The following is a 12816-nucleotide window of genomic DNA, read 5'->3' as shown; positions in this document are numbered from 1 at the left end:
GAGATGTGCCCATATTTATGAATGCCTCACTTCAGACTGACCTCAGCTATATGAGGAGCCAACACACTCTCAGCATAACCCTTCCCAGAGCCCATATACGCTCAGCACAACCCTGGAATATACTCATTTATCTGGCCTGATTTACAGCAACATTTGTCCCTTAGAACAACCTGGAGGCCCGGAAAAGTGCTCAAAACGCAAGACCCCTGCTCCCCCGTATATTTCCTATAGGATCTCACACAAGTCACTTGGGGTGACTCCTTGAAAACCCCCGGGGCAGAAAAATGCCAGCAACAGAACTGCTCTTCGTCCCCCCGCAGGGCTATGAGCTGATGAAAGCGAGAACAGGATGTCCAAGGGGGATGCTTTTGGCGAGAGATGAGAGGACACCCCACCGAGACAAGCAGGCCTTGCATTGCAGAAGACGTGGTTCTTGACTTCATAACACAGCCCTGACTGCCTGCATGAGATGGATCCACGGGGGCTCGAGATCAGGTCTTAATTCGCTTCTTCAAGTCCCTCAGAGAAGTAGTTGCGTTTCACACCTTCAGCTGCTGGTACTGCTGCCGCTAGCCATTCAAAAGGAGCCATATCATTTCAAAAAAGGGGATGCCTTTCAGTGAATAATACAATGTTTGAGTTGTGTGCGCACATGCACAACACAATTGTATGCACACATGTACATACACAATTGAGAGAGCCAGAATTTGGCCCATTACTTGAAACTTTTGGCAGCTAACTTTTTGGTAGCTAAACCCTGGACGTATATTTTCCTGATATGGATATAGTATTTTTAGCAGCGTTTACCCACCCCCCCACCTCCCTAGCCTCCCATGCCTAATGATTGGCATGTAATAAAATGGAAAAAGCAGGGAAGCAAAATGAGAGCTGTGTTATGTTCAGCGATCTCTCACATTACATCTGCCACAAGCACTATGAGCATTACAGGCCAACCCCTCACCAAAACCAAAAGAAAAAAATACTGACCTCAAGATGTTTTACTGGGTTTTGCCACTGGGCTATTAAAAACATACAACCAAGTCAAACTAGCTATTTTCAGCCCCCCCCCCCAATCTTTTCTATTTAAATACTGCCAATAGTTCTTCTCTCCGATGGCTTTTCCTGACGGAAACACAGCTACGCTCAAACTGCAGAGACCTGCTTCGGCTGGAGCTTATCTAGAGTTGACGCCGTAGGAATACACCACCTGCATCCTGTAAAAGTGGAGCTCCCGCAGGGTTTTATGAAGGAAAGCAAGACCATCTTTGCAAAGGTAAATCACAATGGTCTGAAAAGTCTAAAAAAATGTAGCCTGAATTACCGATCCAAAGAAACCTCCTTAACGTTACCGTAATAATCATGCACACAGGATTTTTGGGAAAGGAAAAAAAAATTCATCCCTCAAGTACAATGATTTATTAAGAGAGCCTTGGCTTATGTTTTAAAAAGCATTTGAAGACAATACATCACCAAAGATTGTGCACTTGAAAATGGGCTGCTTAATGTTCTTCAGCCAGGGCTCGAGTAGTTTTTATGGAAATATTTTGTAGATCTGACTATACAACACTTTTGTTATCCACAACCTCCCTGCATAGCTCACAACTGGCTGACTTTTCAAAACCACACGGAGCCAAAGCTGGAGTGTAACAGCCATATTTTCTTTAATAAAGGAATTTGGTTTCTTTAGGGAATTCAGTCACCGTTGCTTGCAATAGCAACCTAATAAAACAATTATGCTGATGTCTGTAAATGAGTCTCGCTAGCAAGAGAAACCCCTTGATCAAAGCAGGCCATTGCACACTTTCGAACCAGAGATCTTTAAACTTAAATCTGAGAGCTGGCAGCCCTCCGTCCCCCAAACATGCAGAAACAATGCAATAATCTAGAGTGAAGGCTACTAGCAGATTATGTAGGCACCCCGGCGCCACAACAATTCAAGTTGAGACCAGGATTTGTTTAAACAGTCGCGATGCTCTAAACTACAGATTTGTGTGAAGATGGGCTTGAAAAGCCCTGCGTCATAGAAAGGGCAGAGGTAGTAGTGGTGCAAGCTGGGGATCACGTGCTTTCCCAAGATATGGTTTCCTGCCAAACCGCTCCGCTTGTGAGCAGCTTTCCGTGCACAAGCAGCACCCGGTCCACCCGGACTCGCCAAAGGAGATCCACCCGGGGCTAAGCCCCTGGCAGACGCCAAGCCCTAGCATCAAATGCCAATCATTAGGAAGTTATCGGGCTTTGCGCCCAGCTCTGCAAACTATTGTTAACTATATTTCAGGCTGAGAGCCCTACCCTCATAGCTGTGGCGCCGGCTGGCAAGGCGCAGACCGAGCGGCAGGGCGCGCCGAGATGCTGCTCGCAACCCCAGCTCTGCAGCAGGCAAAGGGGGGCTGGCAACTACGTCCTTCCCAGCTGGGGGCTCTGTACCTGCTGCAGCATCTCCTGCGCTTCGGGGGCAAGCTCCCCCTCTCCCTCCTGCAAGGCATGTCCCAAGCCTGCTGCCCGATGAGCGCGCCAGCCAGGTCCCCAGGCACCTGGGGTGCTGCAGAGGCCTGTCGCTGCTCCCCAGCAGCAGGGCGCGTTGGCAGAGCTCAGAAAGAGCCTCCTGGCCCCTGGGCATGCCTGCCCCACGGGGAACGGAGAAGCTGGGTCCTGAGCAGCAACCACTGATCCCGTGTGGAGCCGAGGGCTGGGTGTCAAACGCCGTTCTGAATGGGCGTGAGCAGGGCCTCCCTGCCCCTCCCACCCCCTAGACACACGCGTGTGCACACATGTCCCTGCAGCTGCAGGCCCTCACACAGCAAAGGGGAAATGCCAACCAAACATCTTCTATCAAACCAGCACGAGCCCTTCACGGGGTTTTCAAACCAGCCGCGCCGCTGGCAAGGGCAGCACCAGCTTTCCGTGGAAAACGGTGAGGATGCATCAGGATGCCTGAAGCCCCAAGACCCCGAGTCCACAGGTCTCTGGCCCTGTCCTGCAGGCTGGGCCTGCCCCCACAGGGGTCCTGTCCTATTTGGTGCATTTCCCTCGCCAAGGGAGCCTCAGGGAGGAGGTACATGGCCCTTCCTTGCACGGCCCCTGCCTTCGGGGTGGGTCCGTCCCCAGATGCCTCCGGCGGGGCCCCAGGCTGGGCCTGCAGATTGTGGGCAAGGAGGTTTGCCACCCCCTGTGGTCCCCTGAAGCAGGAAGATGAGGGTTGGGGCTCTCAGAAACTTTTGGGGGAGGGCGTTGGCGCTGGATGCTCCCAGAAGTCGCTGCGGACACGCACAGGGGCCCAGAGCGGAGGGGAGGGCAGCAGGCTGAAGACGAGGGAGGCTGGGAGCGTTGTCGGGAGAGCGAACAGAGGAGGGGGAGTCAGTGCATCGGTGGCTGGGCGTAGGAGAGCAGCGTTGGGGCAGTAGAAGGGGGTAGCGCAGGACGGGGTCCGAGGAGGCCGAGGGCCCTAGGACCCTGGGAGGAAGTGGAGGCAGGGGTCAGGGTGCTAGAGGAACGCACAGTGGGGAAGCGAGGCGGCAAAGAGGAACTAGGAGAGGCGGCAGGATTTACGGGAGGGACCTGGCTGAGTCAGGTGGGAGGGGACGGTGGAGGGGACTAGGCTGGCGAGAGCAAAGCTGGAGTGCAGTGGTTGGAGGGGTGAGGAAAGGAAACAACCGGGGTCAGAGCGGGGGGCACCGGCGTGCTTCGGTACTGGAGCTTTGGGGCACTGCCGATTGGTGGGGAGCGACCCGCCTGGGTCCGCCGGCGTCCTCGTGGGTTATAGACTCTGAGCTCGGTGGCTCAGATGCCTGGAAGCCAACAATTAAATGTCACTTGACAGCAACCTTCAACTCCGTGCAGGGGGGCTGACTGGGGATGGAGCTGGACCGTTCTCAGTGGGGGCAGATGCCAGGACAAGGAGCAACGGGCTCGAGGGAGCTTTAGGTTGGATACGAGGAAAAAACTCTCACCCTAGGAAGGTGGGGAAGGAAGGGACTAGGTTACCCAGAGAGACCGTGGACTCTCCAACCTTGGAGGCTTTTTGGTCCAGCTTGACAAAGCCTCGGCTGAGATGAACTAGTTGGGGCTGGCCCTGAGCAGGGGTCGGACTGGATGTGACCTGCCGCTGGCCCTTCCCACCCTCATTTTCTCCGAGTCTATGATCATGAGCTATGCAGATAGGCCAACTTCCAAATGATCCTCACTTTTGAAAAGGAGAATAAAAGCAGAGGCTCTGGTCCTTGGGGGCAGATACGTTTTGCCCCCTCCCCCCCACCCTCCGGCCTTATGGACTGGTTTAGACTGCTGAAGTCCTTCTGAGACAGCGAAGCTGGCTCTACAGCACCTGGGGAAGTCCTAGCTGGGTGGCAAAGTCAATTTTCTAATACTGGAAAGTAGCCAAATCCCCATGACCTAAAACCTGGAATTATTTAATCCTGTATGAAGTAAATGGCAAATTCTTCTTGGGTTTGATAGAAAGTTTTGTCCACTTCAGAAAAGTGTAAGCAACAGCACAAAATGCAAGGCTCATGGTTCCTAAGGCAGCAAAATAATTACCCTACGGTGGACGAAAGGTGTTTTCCTTGCTGTGTTTTCTATTAGTGACAGATGCTAGAGCAGCTCCTTTAATGTCAGTGAAATGATGCTGGCTGCGCGCTGCCATAAAAGCAAGCACACTGTGGCCCTTCCGTGCGATTTGGATTTCCTTAGCAAATGCTGAGGCGCATTTAGTACCAAGCACCTTCATTGCACTTGAGGCCCGAGCAGGCAAGGCTCTCCGCGACTCCTGGGATGTACCGAGTACACTGCTCCTTGGGAGGGGTTTTGCACACTTGACCCCATGCAGGACCGCGGGGTAAGGGAGTAATAAGTTTGATCAAAGAGAACTCCTGTGTAAAATGCAAGGGACTGCTTCATATGCATGCTTAGCAGAAAGAAAGGATTAGATGGACCCCTTCCCCCCCACTCCCCCTTCTCCAAAAGCACAGTGTGAAAAAGAAAGCTGGTGACTGGATGAAAATTGTGAGAAGGTGCAGCACTCGTGCCTAAGGTCACAGGTTTTTGCTCAGGCCTGCAGTGACCATGGGATACAGATGAGAAAGAGCTTTATACTATAAGCAACATTTTAAACCAAGCATTTCCATTGTTTCTGCCCTTATATTCCCACAGGTTGCTGTTCAGGGGCCCGTGCCATCTCTAATACCTGGATGTTACTTTGGGATAAGTCTCAGTTGTTTAGGAGTGCCAAGACATTGCTCCATTTTGCAGGGGCACAATCCAACCGAGTCATAACCCATGGAAATCTAGTCCAAGTCAGCTGCCGCGTATTTCCCCCCTCCCAGGTCTCAACCACACATTTGGAAGCTCATGTTTATATTCTTTGTTAACATTTAGTTTGGGGTTTTTGTTCCATTCTGGAAGTAATTTTTCCTCGTATGACTTGTGGCCATGTTGAATTGTCCCAGTTGGGAACTGGCAAAAGCTTTGGAAGAGCTGTCACGTGCTAGAGAAACCAAAAGGGAGAACGTATAACCAGCCCTCCCCCCGTAGGGAAAACAGCTGGTGAAGCACCAAGCCAACACAGTCTGAAAACAAATCCTAGAAACAGTCTGCAAAACAACGTGTTCTCAACCAGAAAGCCTCAACAGAACGGACAACTTCCTCGACCTGGCTCAGATGAACGACGGGAAAACCATTTGAACGCCTCGTAGCACTTACCCTTCTGCTTTTGTGTTGGTTTATGTTCTGCAACATCCGTAGAAATTAAGGACACACCCTATCGTACCATGCAGCATCTTAAACAGAACGGCAGGGATGGGCGCCAGGTCTCCCTCCTCCTTACCTGGGTCTTAGGTTCTGCTGCCGAGAGGCACCGAGCGGCCACGACTCTCCCGTTTCAGCAGTTACAGCATCAGGCTCTTACTGCGGATAACAGAATAAGTACTACCATCCAACTTCTATGCATTGCTCGGCCCCTTCAACCGGTCCCCGCTCCAGGGTATTTGTGCAAGTGCCGCACGGACAAAGAACAAGCCAGACAGCAGCTTTAACAAAGCTCTAATGGCAGATATAAACTTCTTTATAGATATATCTATATATTCACGTGAGTGAGTGATTTGACCTTAAAACTTTCTAAAATAGGCATATGCTGTAGGCTTTTACACAGTGGGGATAAAATATTATGGGATCCAGCCTTAATTTGCTTTTCTCACCCAAATATACACATTATACTAAACAGAGGAATGGATTCGGTCAGTCTGGTGGTGATTATTGCTGCTCAATGACCAAGCTGCCTCATGTCCTGCTCCACACATGAAACTACTGTAAAAAAAAAAAAAATCAATCCCACCTGATCAAACAACAGCCTTTTTGGGTAGTGTGGGGGAAGAGAAGGAGCATGTACATGGTTCACTTAAAATGGAGCGACAAAAGCAGAGTTTGAAGGCATAAATTCAGAACAGCCCCGTATTGTTATTACAGATGGAAACAGTGAGGAAAGAAACAGAAAAAACAAAAGCCAGCTTTTGTGAGTTCCCGAGCAATCTCATATGATCCATATGATCCCATCCAGGGTCTTGTACGTGATGTTTTGGGAGTTTTGGAATGACATTCAGGGTCTCCCTGAATAAGGCACTGAAATGACCCATCTTCCTCGAGCCTGGCCAAGCGCCATGATAAACAGTCTGTGTGTAATTCATTGCACATTTTGCAGTGTTCTCTATATATCTCTGTAGATATATAAATACAGCAATACATGCCACTTTCCATATGTCAGCCTGCAAAACATATCAGAAAGGCAAAAATCAGACTTGCATAACACTGAACACATGACTCAACATACAGTCAGCTTAAAAGTACGCCAACTGAAATCATAAGCATGTCCCAGGCCAAACCCAAGATGTGCTGCCTACAGGATTAAATGTATTCTAAATGATTACAACGCAAACGGTACGTTTCCCAGAAGACAGGTCTGGTTGCAGTTTTGGTTGTAGGTTAGACGTATGACAGGCAGGAATTTCACATGCAGCTTTCCCAGTAGCTCCTGCTATGGCCCAACTCTACTATCCCTTGAGCGCCAGCTCTCACCAACACCGAATCATGCTACCGGCTGTGGCAGCAGGCAGCAGGCTTTTTGCGGGGCAGGCTGGAATGGCCTGGTGCAGGTCTGAGACGTGCCAGTGCTAGGACCTGGCTGCTACCACCGCTTCTCCCTGCCATGGCACTAACCAGGTTTGAATTACACTTTGACTCTTGGAGGGGTCGGAGGCAGAAGAGACGGAGGTGGCAGTGGTGGCAACAGAGAAGCCGCGGGGCAGCCCAGGCACGGGCTCCGGGCAGCTGCAGCAAAAAGCACCTGGCAGCAACAAGGGGCAGAGGCTACTTTGCCCCTGCACTACATGGCAGTTTCTGCCCAGCTGTTTCGGGGGCTCTCCTCTCTCATCAGGGAGCTCAGCCCTCCTGAGCCCCTCCATAATTTGAACCCAGCAACAATCTCTACTGCCCAGCCATAGCCACAGTGCATATGAAGCCCCCTATGGCTGCAGCCCCCTGCTAGTGATTGCTGCCAAAGGCCCCTGGGTCTGCAGGCCAGATCCAATGGCCTCTGAACACACATAAGAGGGCGAGGCCATCTATTTGTTGTCACAACTGATCAAAACTTAAGTTGGAGCTTGGGTCTCCAGAGATGAGAAGCTAGCATTTTGACCCTTCCCCTCACCTGTGCAATTCTTTTAAGAGGAGCACTCTACAAAGCAAACCCCAATCCATGCTCTCCAGATGGTGCTTGTCTTCCACTATCTTCTACAGTAGGAGAGGGGATGGCTAATCAAATGGTGAGGAAAAGGACAGTTCTTCATTTCCAGGTCACCAGCTCATCTCAGATGCTGGGATCTGGAGTTACGCGGCAGCTCCACCGTGACCCCATGTGAAATGAATGCTGGTGGACCAGACCACAGCTGCAGTACAGAAGAGGAATGAAGCAAAAAATGCAAGTCCTGCTGCCACCACTGCCGCAGACATTGCTGCTGCTTCTACCAGAAGAGGCTTTTAGGGTTAGCCTGGCACCTTTGAGAAGCACCAGCTTCACATCTGTTACTCTATTTTAAAGTGAGATTCTTCCACCGAGCTGGATCATGCCATCTTTACCCTGGTATGGTTTTAAGAGGAGATTTTGAGCCCAGTGCACCAGCTTTTCATTTTCTCCAAGTCTTCCCACCGATTCAATGGAGTGCCTTTGTGAACTAAAGTTGACTTACCTGGGGTCCCTGAGTGGGCAGAGTAGGATGGATACCTACCACAAGACGTGCTTTTGTTTGTTCACATTTTAATTTTCATTCTTCCTCCTCTTCCTCCTCCTCTTCTGAATTGTCCTTGTTCTTTGAAGTGTTGCTGAATTCAAGGTTCCCCTCAATGTCCAGCACCTGCAAATGCTTTAGGCTTCGGAAGATGCTTTCCTTCAGTGATCCAACTGCAATCTTATTGAACCTTCAATACAAAACAGAGCACCACTGGTTTTAAAATAACTCCTTGATGCAGCTTTGTTAGATCCCAATTCTGAACTTTGTTAGGACGTGTAATCTGCAGGGATGCTAAATACCCTTCATTTCTAAAGCCAGCACAGGAGTGTTTGAAGCCTGCCTGAGTACTACCATATCCTACCCTTGTATAGGCACAAAGTACCAACCCAGGAAGTACAGGGCCGGCCTACAGACCTGAGCTGCTGACAGTATGAACGCTCACAGGCCTGGCTCTATTGCTGACAGGCTATTTCTAAAGTGTCTCCTTAACATAGGCACAGAAGTATCCCAGATTCAACAGCCTAATGGGAAATGGCGCATCTACGCCCAAGCGCGCATTATTGGTTTTCACAGGGAGCGATGCCAGCCGACCCCAGGGGGGTTCTGGATAGGAAGACAACAGAGAAATAAGGTAGGAATCTACGAGCAGCCACGTGGAGTGATAATTTACACATCCTGCTGACTTCTATGGCAGACAAAAGGACCTTATAGCAGGAAAAGATGACGACAATCTGAACGATGCACACAATTCACTGATTCCAGCTGATCTGGCTCTCAGAAAGACTTGCCATCCGAATCCCATCTCTCACCCTGCCTTTAGCCTCAACAGCTGTAGACAACAGGCAAAAACTTTATTAGAATTCCTCCTTCATAAATCCTTAATCCTGGCACTCTGCCCTTTCCATCCCACATGCAAATGTTACCAGGCCCTTCAAAGCATTGTTTGCTCTTCTCCGATTTTTTTTTTTAGATTCCTCCCCTTTCAATATTCGCTCAAAGTCTCCCTGTATAAACAGGAAAATTCAACAGTTGTTTATCTGTCATTTTTGCTTCCCAAGTGTAAGCACACTAATCTGGAATTTAATAATCCTTTCATTGCCTGGCTCACTACTCTTGAATATGATCACTGTTATATTCTTCTAAATACCCCCAGGTGTACATGTCACTCTTTTGTAATGGCACGGTGATTGTTGCGAAATAAAGCTCATCTGGTTTTGCATATTGTGCGCACACACCTGGACACACATACGTATGAAATTACCAGTCTCCATCAGAAGTGCCCACTGCGTCCTTCTAGACCGAAACTGCTGGATTCTACTTAAGCAGCCTTTTTAATGTTCTGGCTCAGTATGCCTTGTTTCATCCAGAAAGAAATAGTGCAGCATTTACTTAGATACACAGGGCAGAGTAGTTGCATATGGGAGGGAAAAAGCTTAGAACAAACACATTTCATTGTGCTATGCACACTGTCCGTTTTGAATGCATTAACCGGGGGGGGGGGGAAATGAGACTAACCAAATATTACACACTCTTGTGGGGAAGAGACGTTAACAAATCTAATCTGAGCTGTATTGTTGGAAGCACTTAAAAATGAATATTTCCTAGACTAGATCCTGATTTTACTTGCACTGACAAATCCTGCATAAACTCAATTTAAATGGTTTGCATTTGTCTGGATTTACGCTAGGCATAACTGAGGTTAATTATTAATTCTTTATGTGTATAAAGCATGTAGTTAAAAAAAACAAAACAAACCCAAACAACCCACACTCCTTATTAGGTGGGACACCATGCCAAAGCATGGCAATTTAGCCTTCCCTCTCACAAGACTCTGCTCCCACAGTAAGGCGCCGGGTAAAACTGTGCACCTGGGCACTTACGACAGAACAGTTGACACACGGTGAAACTTCACCCGCTTTTGCATCATCAAAGGCAAATCCTCAGTCGTTTTGGTTTCCAGGGCTCCACGCACTTTGAAGTGTGACTCAGAGCAAAGCTCAGGTGCTGCAATAATTCAATCCAAATCTCATATAAAACTAGTTCTTTGAGCAGGTGTCCAGAGACAAAGTGTCCCCAGCCCAGGTTTCGGCTTCGCCGTGAAAACTGGGGAGTTTGAGGTTTCACAGTTCCACCAAGTTCTAGCCTCGGGCTGGAATTAAGCTAAGAAGTCAAATATTAGGCTGTGAAATAGATTCAGCCTCTCTGGACCTCCCTCTGCTGCAGATGAATTTTCAGTGCAAACAACAGCAGGGATGTGTGTCAGAGTCGCATCCAAAAACCATAGAAAAGTAGGCTGGAAGGCACCCGCATTGGCCTTGGCAGTGGGCTAGTTCCAGCAGCCCAGGAGCTGCTCTGACTTACACCACTAGTGCACTGAATTCAAAGACCGAGTCCAGAAGAGACCGTCCTGACTGCACGGTGTGACCTTCTGCATAGACACAGGCCACAGGAGTATACTGAGCGGTTCATGTCATAACTTCTGGCTGAGCTAGGGCATATCCTTTAGAAGCAGCCAGGATGATGTACGTCACCCTGAAATGACCAGATGGAAATGGAAGATTAGACGAGCAGGGATCACCCTGGCATGCCCCCTTGCTGGGAGAGCAAGAGGCAGCAGCTAATTTCCTTGGCTTTACACAAGCTCCAGGCACTCTCAGCTAGCCAGTTATGGCTCCGGTGCGCTGCCTGAGGAACCAAGATCGCAGAGGAGGATGTCGGCTTCCAGGTTTACATATGGTACAAGTGACCGCATGACAGTGATTTGCTGCAATACTGATAACTGGTGCCCCTGGCTCTCTCCTTCACCAAATACCCCAGTCCCAGCTTTGACCTTTCCTGTAATGATCAGAGTCTAGAGCTGAAAAAGTGTATCATGTTATGCATGTCCCCTGTGTCGTGGGCTCTGCAGTTTCACGAAAGAGGCTGCAAATCAGATTGAATTTGTTAGCAAAGGGTTTAAAATTCTCTTTCCCTAAAGATCCCTAGGGCACAGTTTATTAAAAAAATCAACAATTTCACATCTTCTGGACAAAAAGATCAATCTGCAATAATTGCAATCTAAGCACCTTGATTATCACAGCAGCCTGCTCTCATCCCTCTTCTACGCAACTGCCCGGGCAACCCCCCCTCCCCTCCCAGTTAGGGTCATGCATGCCCCCCTAACACGTGTCCTTTTGGTACTCTGGACACATTCAGAACAGAAAAACACTAGCAAGGCTGAAGGGCTTATAAATAAGCCTGACTTCTAGGTTATGGCTACATGTGGGTACATGCGACAGGCACACGCACTGGCTTCCTAGTCTGCAGTGCACTTGACCCGTTGTTACAAGCACTACAGTTTAAAAGGATGCCACCCTCCGGGCAGAGAGAGCACGTGATGAGCACACCCACTCTTTGACTGCATATAGAGCTGGCTGAACCCCAAGCTCCCCATGAGAGGTTAGGATTTCAGATGCACTTACCTGAGATAAATCCCCTTTATGTTGGGTGTGGATTCAAAAGCGCGCTCTGACACAGTTGTGATCTTGTTGTTCTGCAGGTACAGGTACTCCAGAGATGCCGGCAGGCCTGGAGGAATATAAATCAGCTGATTGCCGGCCATGTCCAATAACTGAGAAAGAAGAGGCAGACGGCAAGGGGTTAACTGAAGAAATGAGTTCAGGTCCATAGCAGCACGAAGCACGATTTAATCGCTCGGAGCCTGATTTCTCACCTGTCATCAGGGAGCGAGGCTAGCAATGGGTGAGCTTTAAAAGTGTAGCACAGATAACTATCAGCGCAGCAAACTCTTCAGAAGTGAGGTGTCTGTGCAAAGTCTAACCAGGCTTTGGGGGTTTCATATCATCAGGATACAGGCTCTCTCGCCTCTCCCATGGGACCGCTGGGCGTCTGCTGGTGCGCCGGGTACTTCCAGCCGAGTCCGCAAAATGGCAAACAGCGCATGCTGCGCAAGCGTAACCGGCTATCCCGAGCCCGTACAGAAGTTCAGTTCGAGTTCACCAGGAGGAATGGAAGGGATTTTTGTTGTTTTCTAAACTGGTTTTAGCCAACTCTAACTGGCGTCACAGTCAGCAGAGCCGGGGGACTCTAGGCAAGCAAACAAAGCCGGAAGGGATCTGCCCTCCCACACGTGTATTTGATGTAGCCGCTTCACATCAGATGTGCTGTCTGGCATCAGAGCCCCTGCCCTCCCCTCCCTGGCCTCGGGCTCAGTCCAGCCCTGTCTGAAGTGAACAAAAAGCAGCCAGGGTTTCAAATCTGCAGGAGGGATTCCTGCAATGTTGCTCACAAACACTTCGGGGAAACAGTCACTTACTTCTAACATGGCAAGAAATTGTTCTTCTACAGGCCAGTCTGCTCAGTTAGTTCAGACTTGATGTCCCAACCCTCGCTTACCAGAGCAAGCAGTCCCACAGAAGGAAACAGGTCAGGCTCGTTCTTTGTCTGCCATCTCTAGATTTCATAGACATCAGGGCTGGAAGGGACCTCGGGAGATCATCGAGTCCAGCCCCCTGCCCAAAGGGCAGGAAGTCAGCTGGGGTCA

General features: G+C 49.5%; 1 protein-coding gene across 1 annotated transcript in view; it reads right to left on the bottom strand.

The window, feature by feature from the left end:
* Positions 1–6021: 6021 nt before the first annotated feature.
* The window catches only part of PODN (podocan), a 68459-nt gene continuing 61664 nt past the window's right edge, over positions 6022–12816 (bottom strand). The window contains exons 9-11 of the mRNA XM_019531446.1: positions 11735–11883; positions 8271–8460; positions 6022–6752 (exon numbers count right to left, since the gene is read on the bottom strand). Of these exons, the coding sequence (XP_019386991.1) occupies positions 8307–8460; positions 11735–11883 (303 nt within the window). The 3' untranslated portion in view covers positions 6022–6752; positions 8271–8306. The remainder of the gene's footprint in view (positions 6753–8270; positions 8461–11734; positions 11884–12816) is intronic.

This window comes from Crocodylus porosus, unplaced genomic scaffold (assembly GCF_001723895.1).
Source record: "Crocodylus porosus isolate Cpor-Errol unplaced genomic scaffold, CroPor_comp1, whole genome shotgun sequence".
Taxonomy (NCBI): Eukaryota; Metazoa; Chordata; order Crocodylia; family Crocodylidae; genus Crocodylus; species Crocodylus porosus.
Note: the sequence above shows the minus strand (reverse complement) of the source record. Positions and strands in the feature narration are given on the sequence as shown.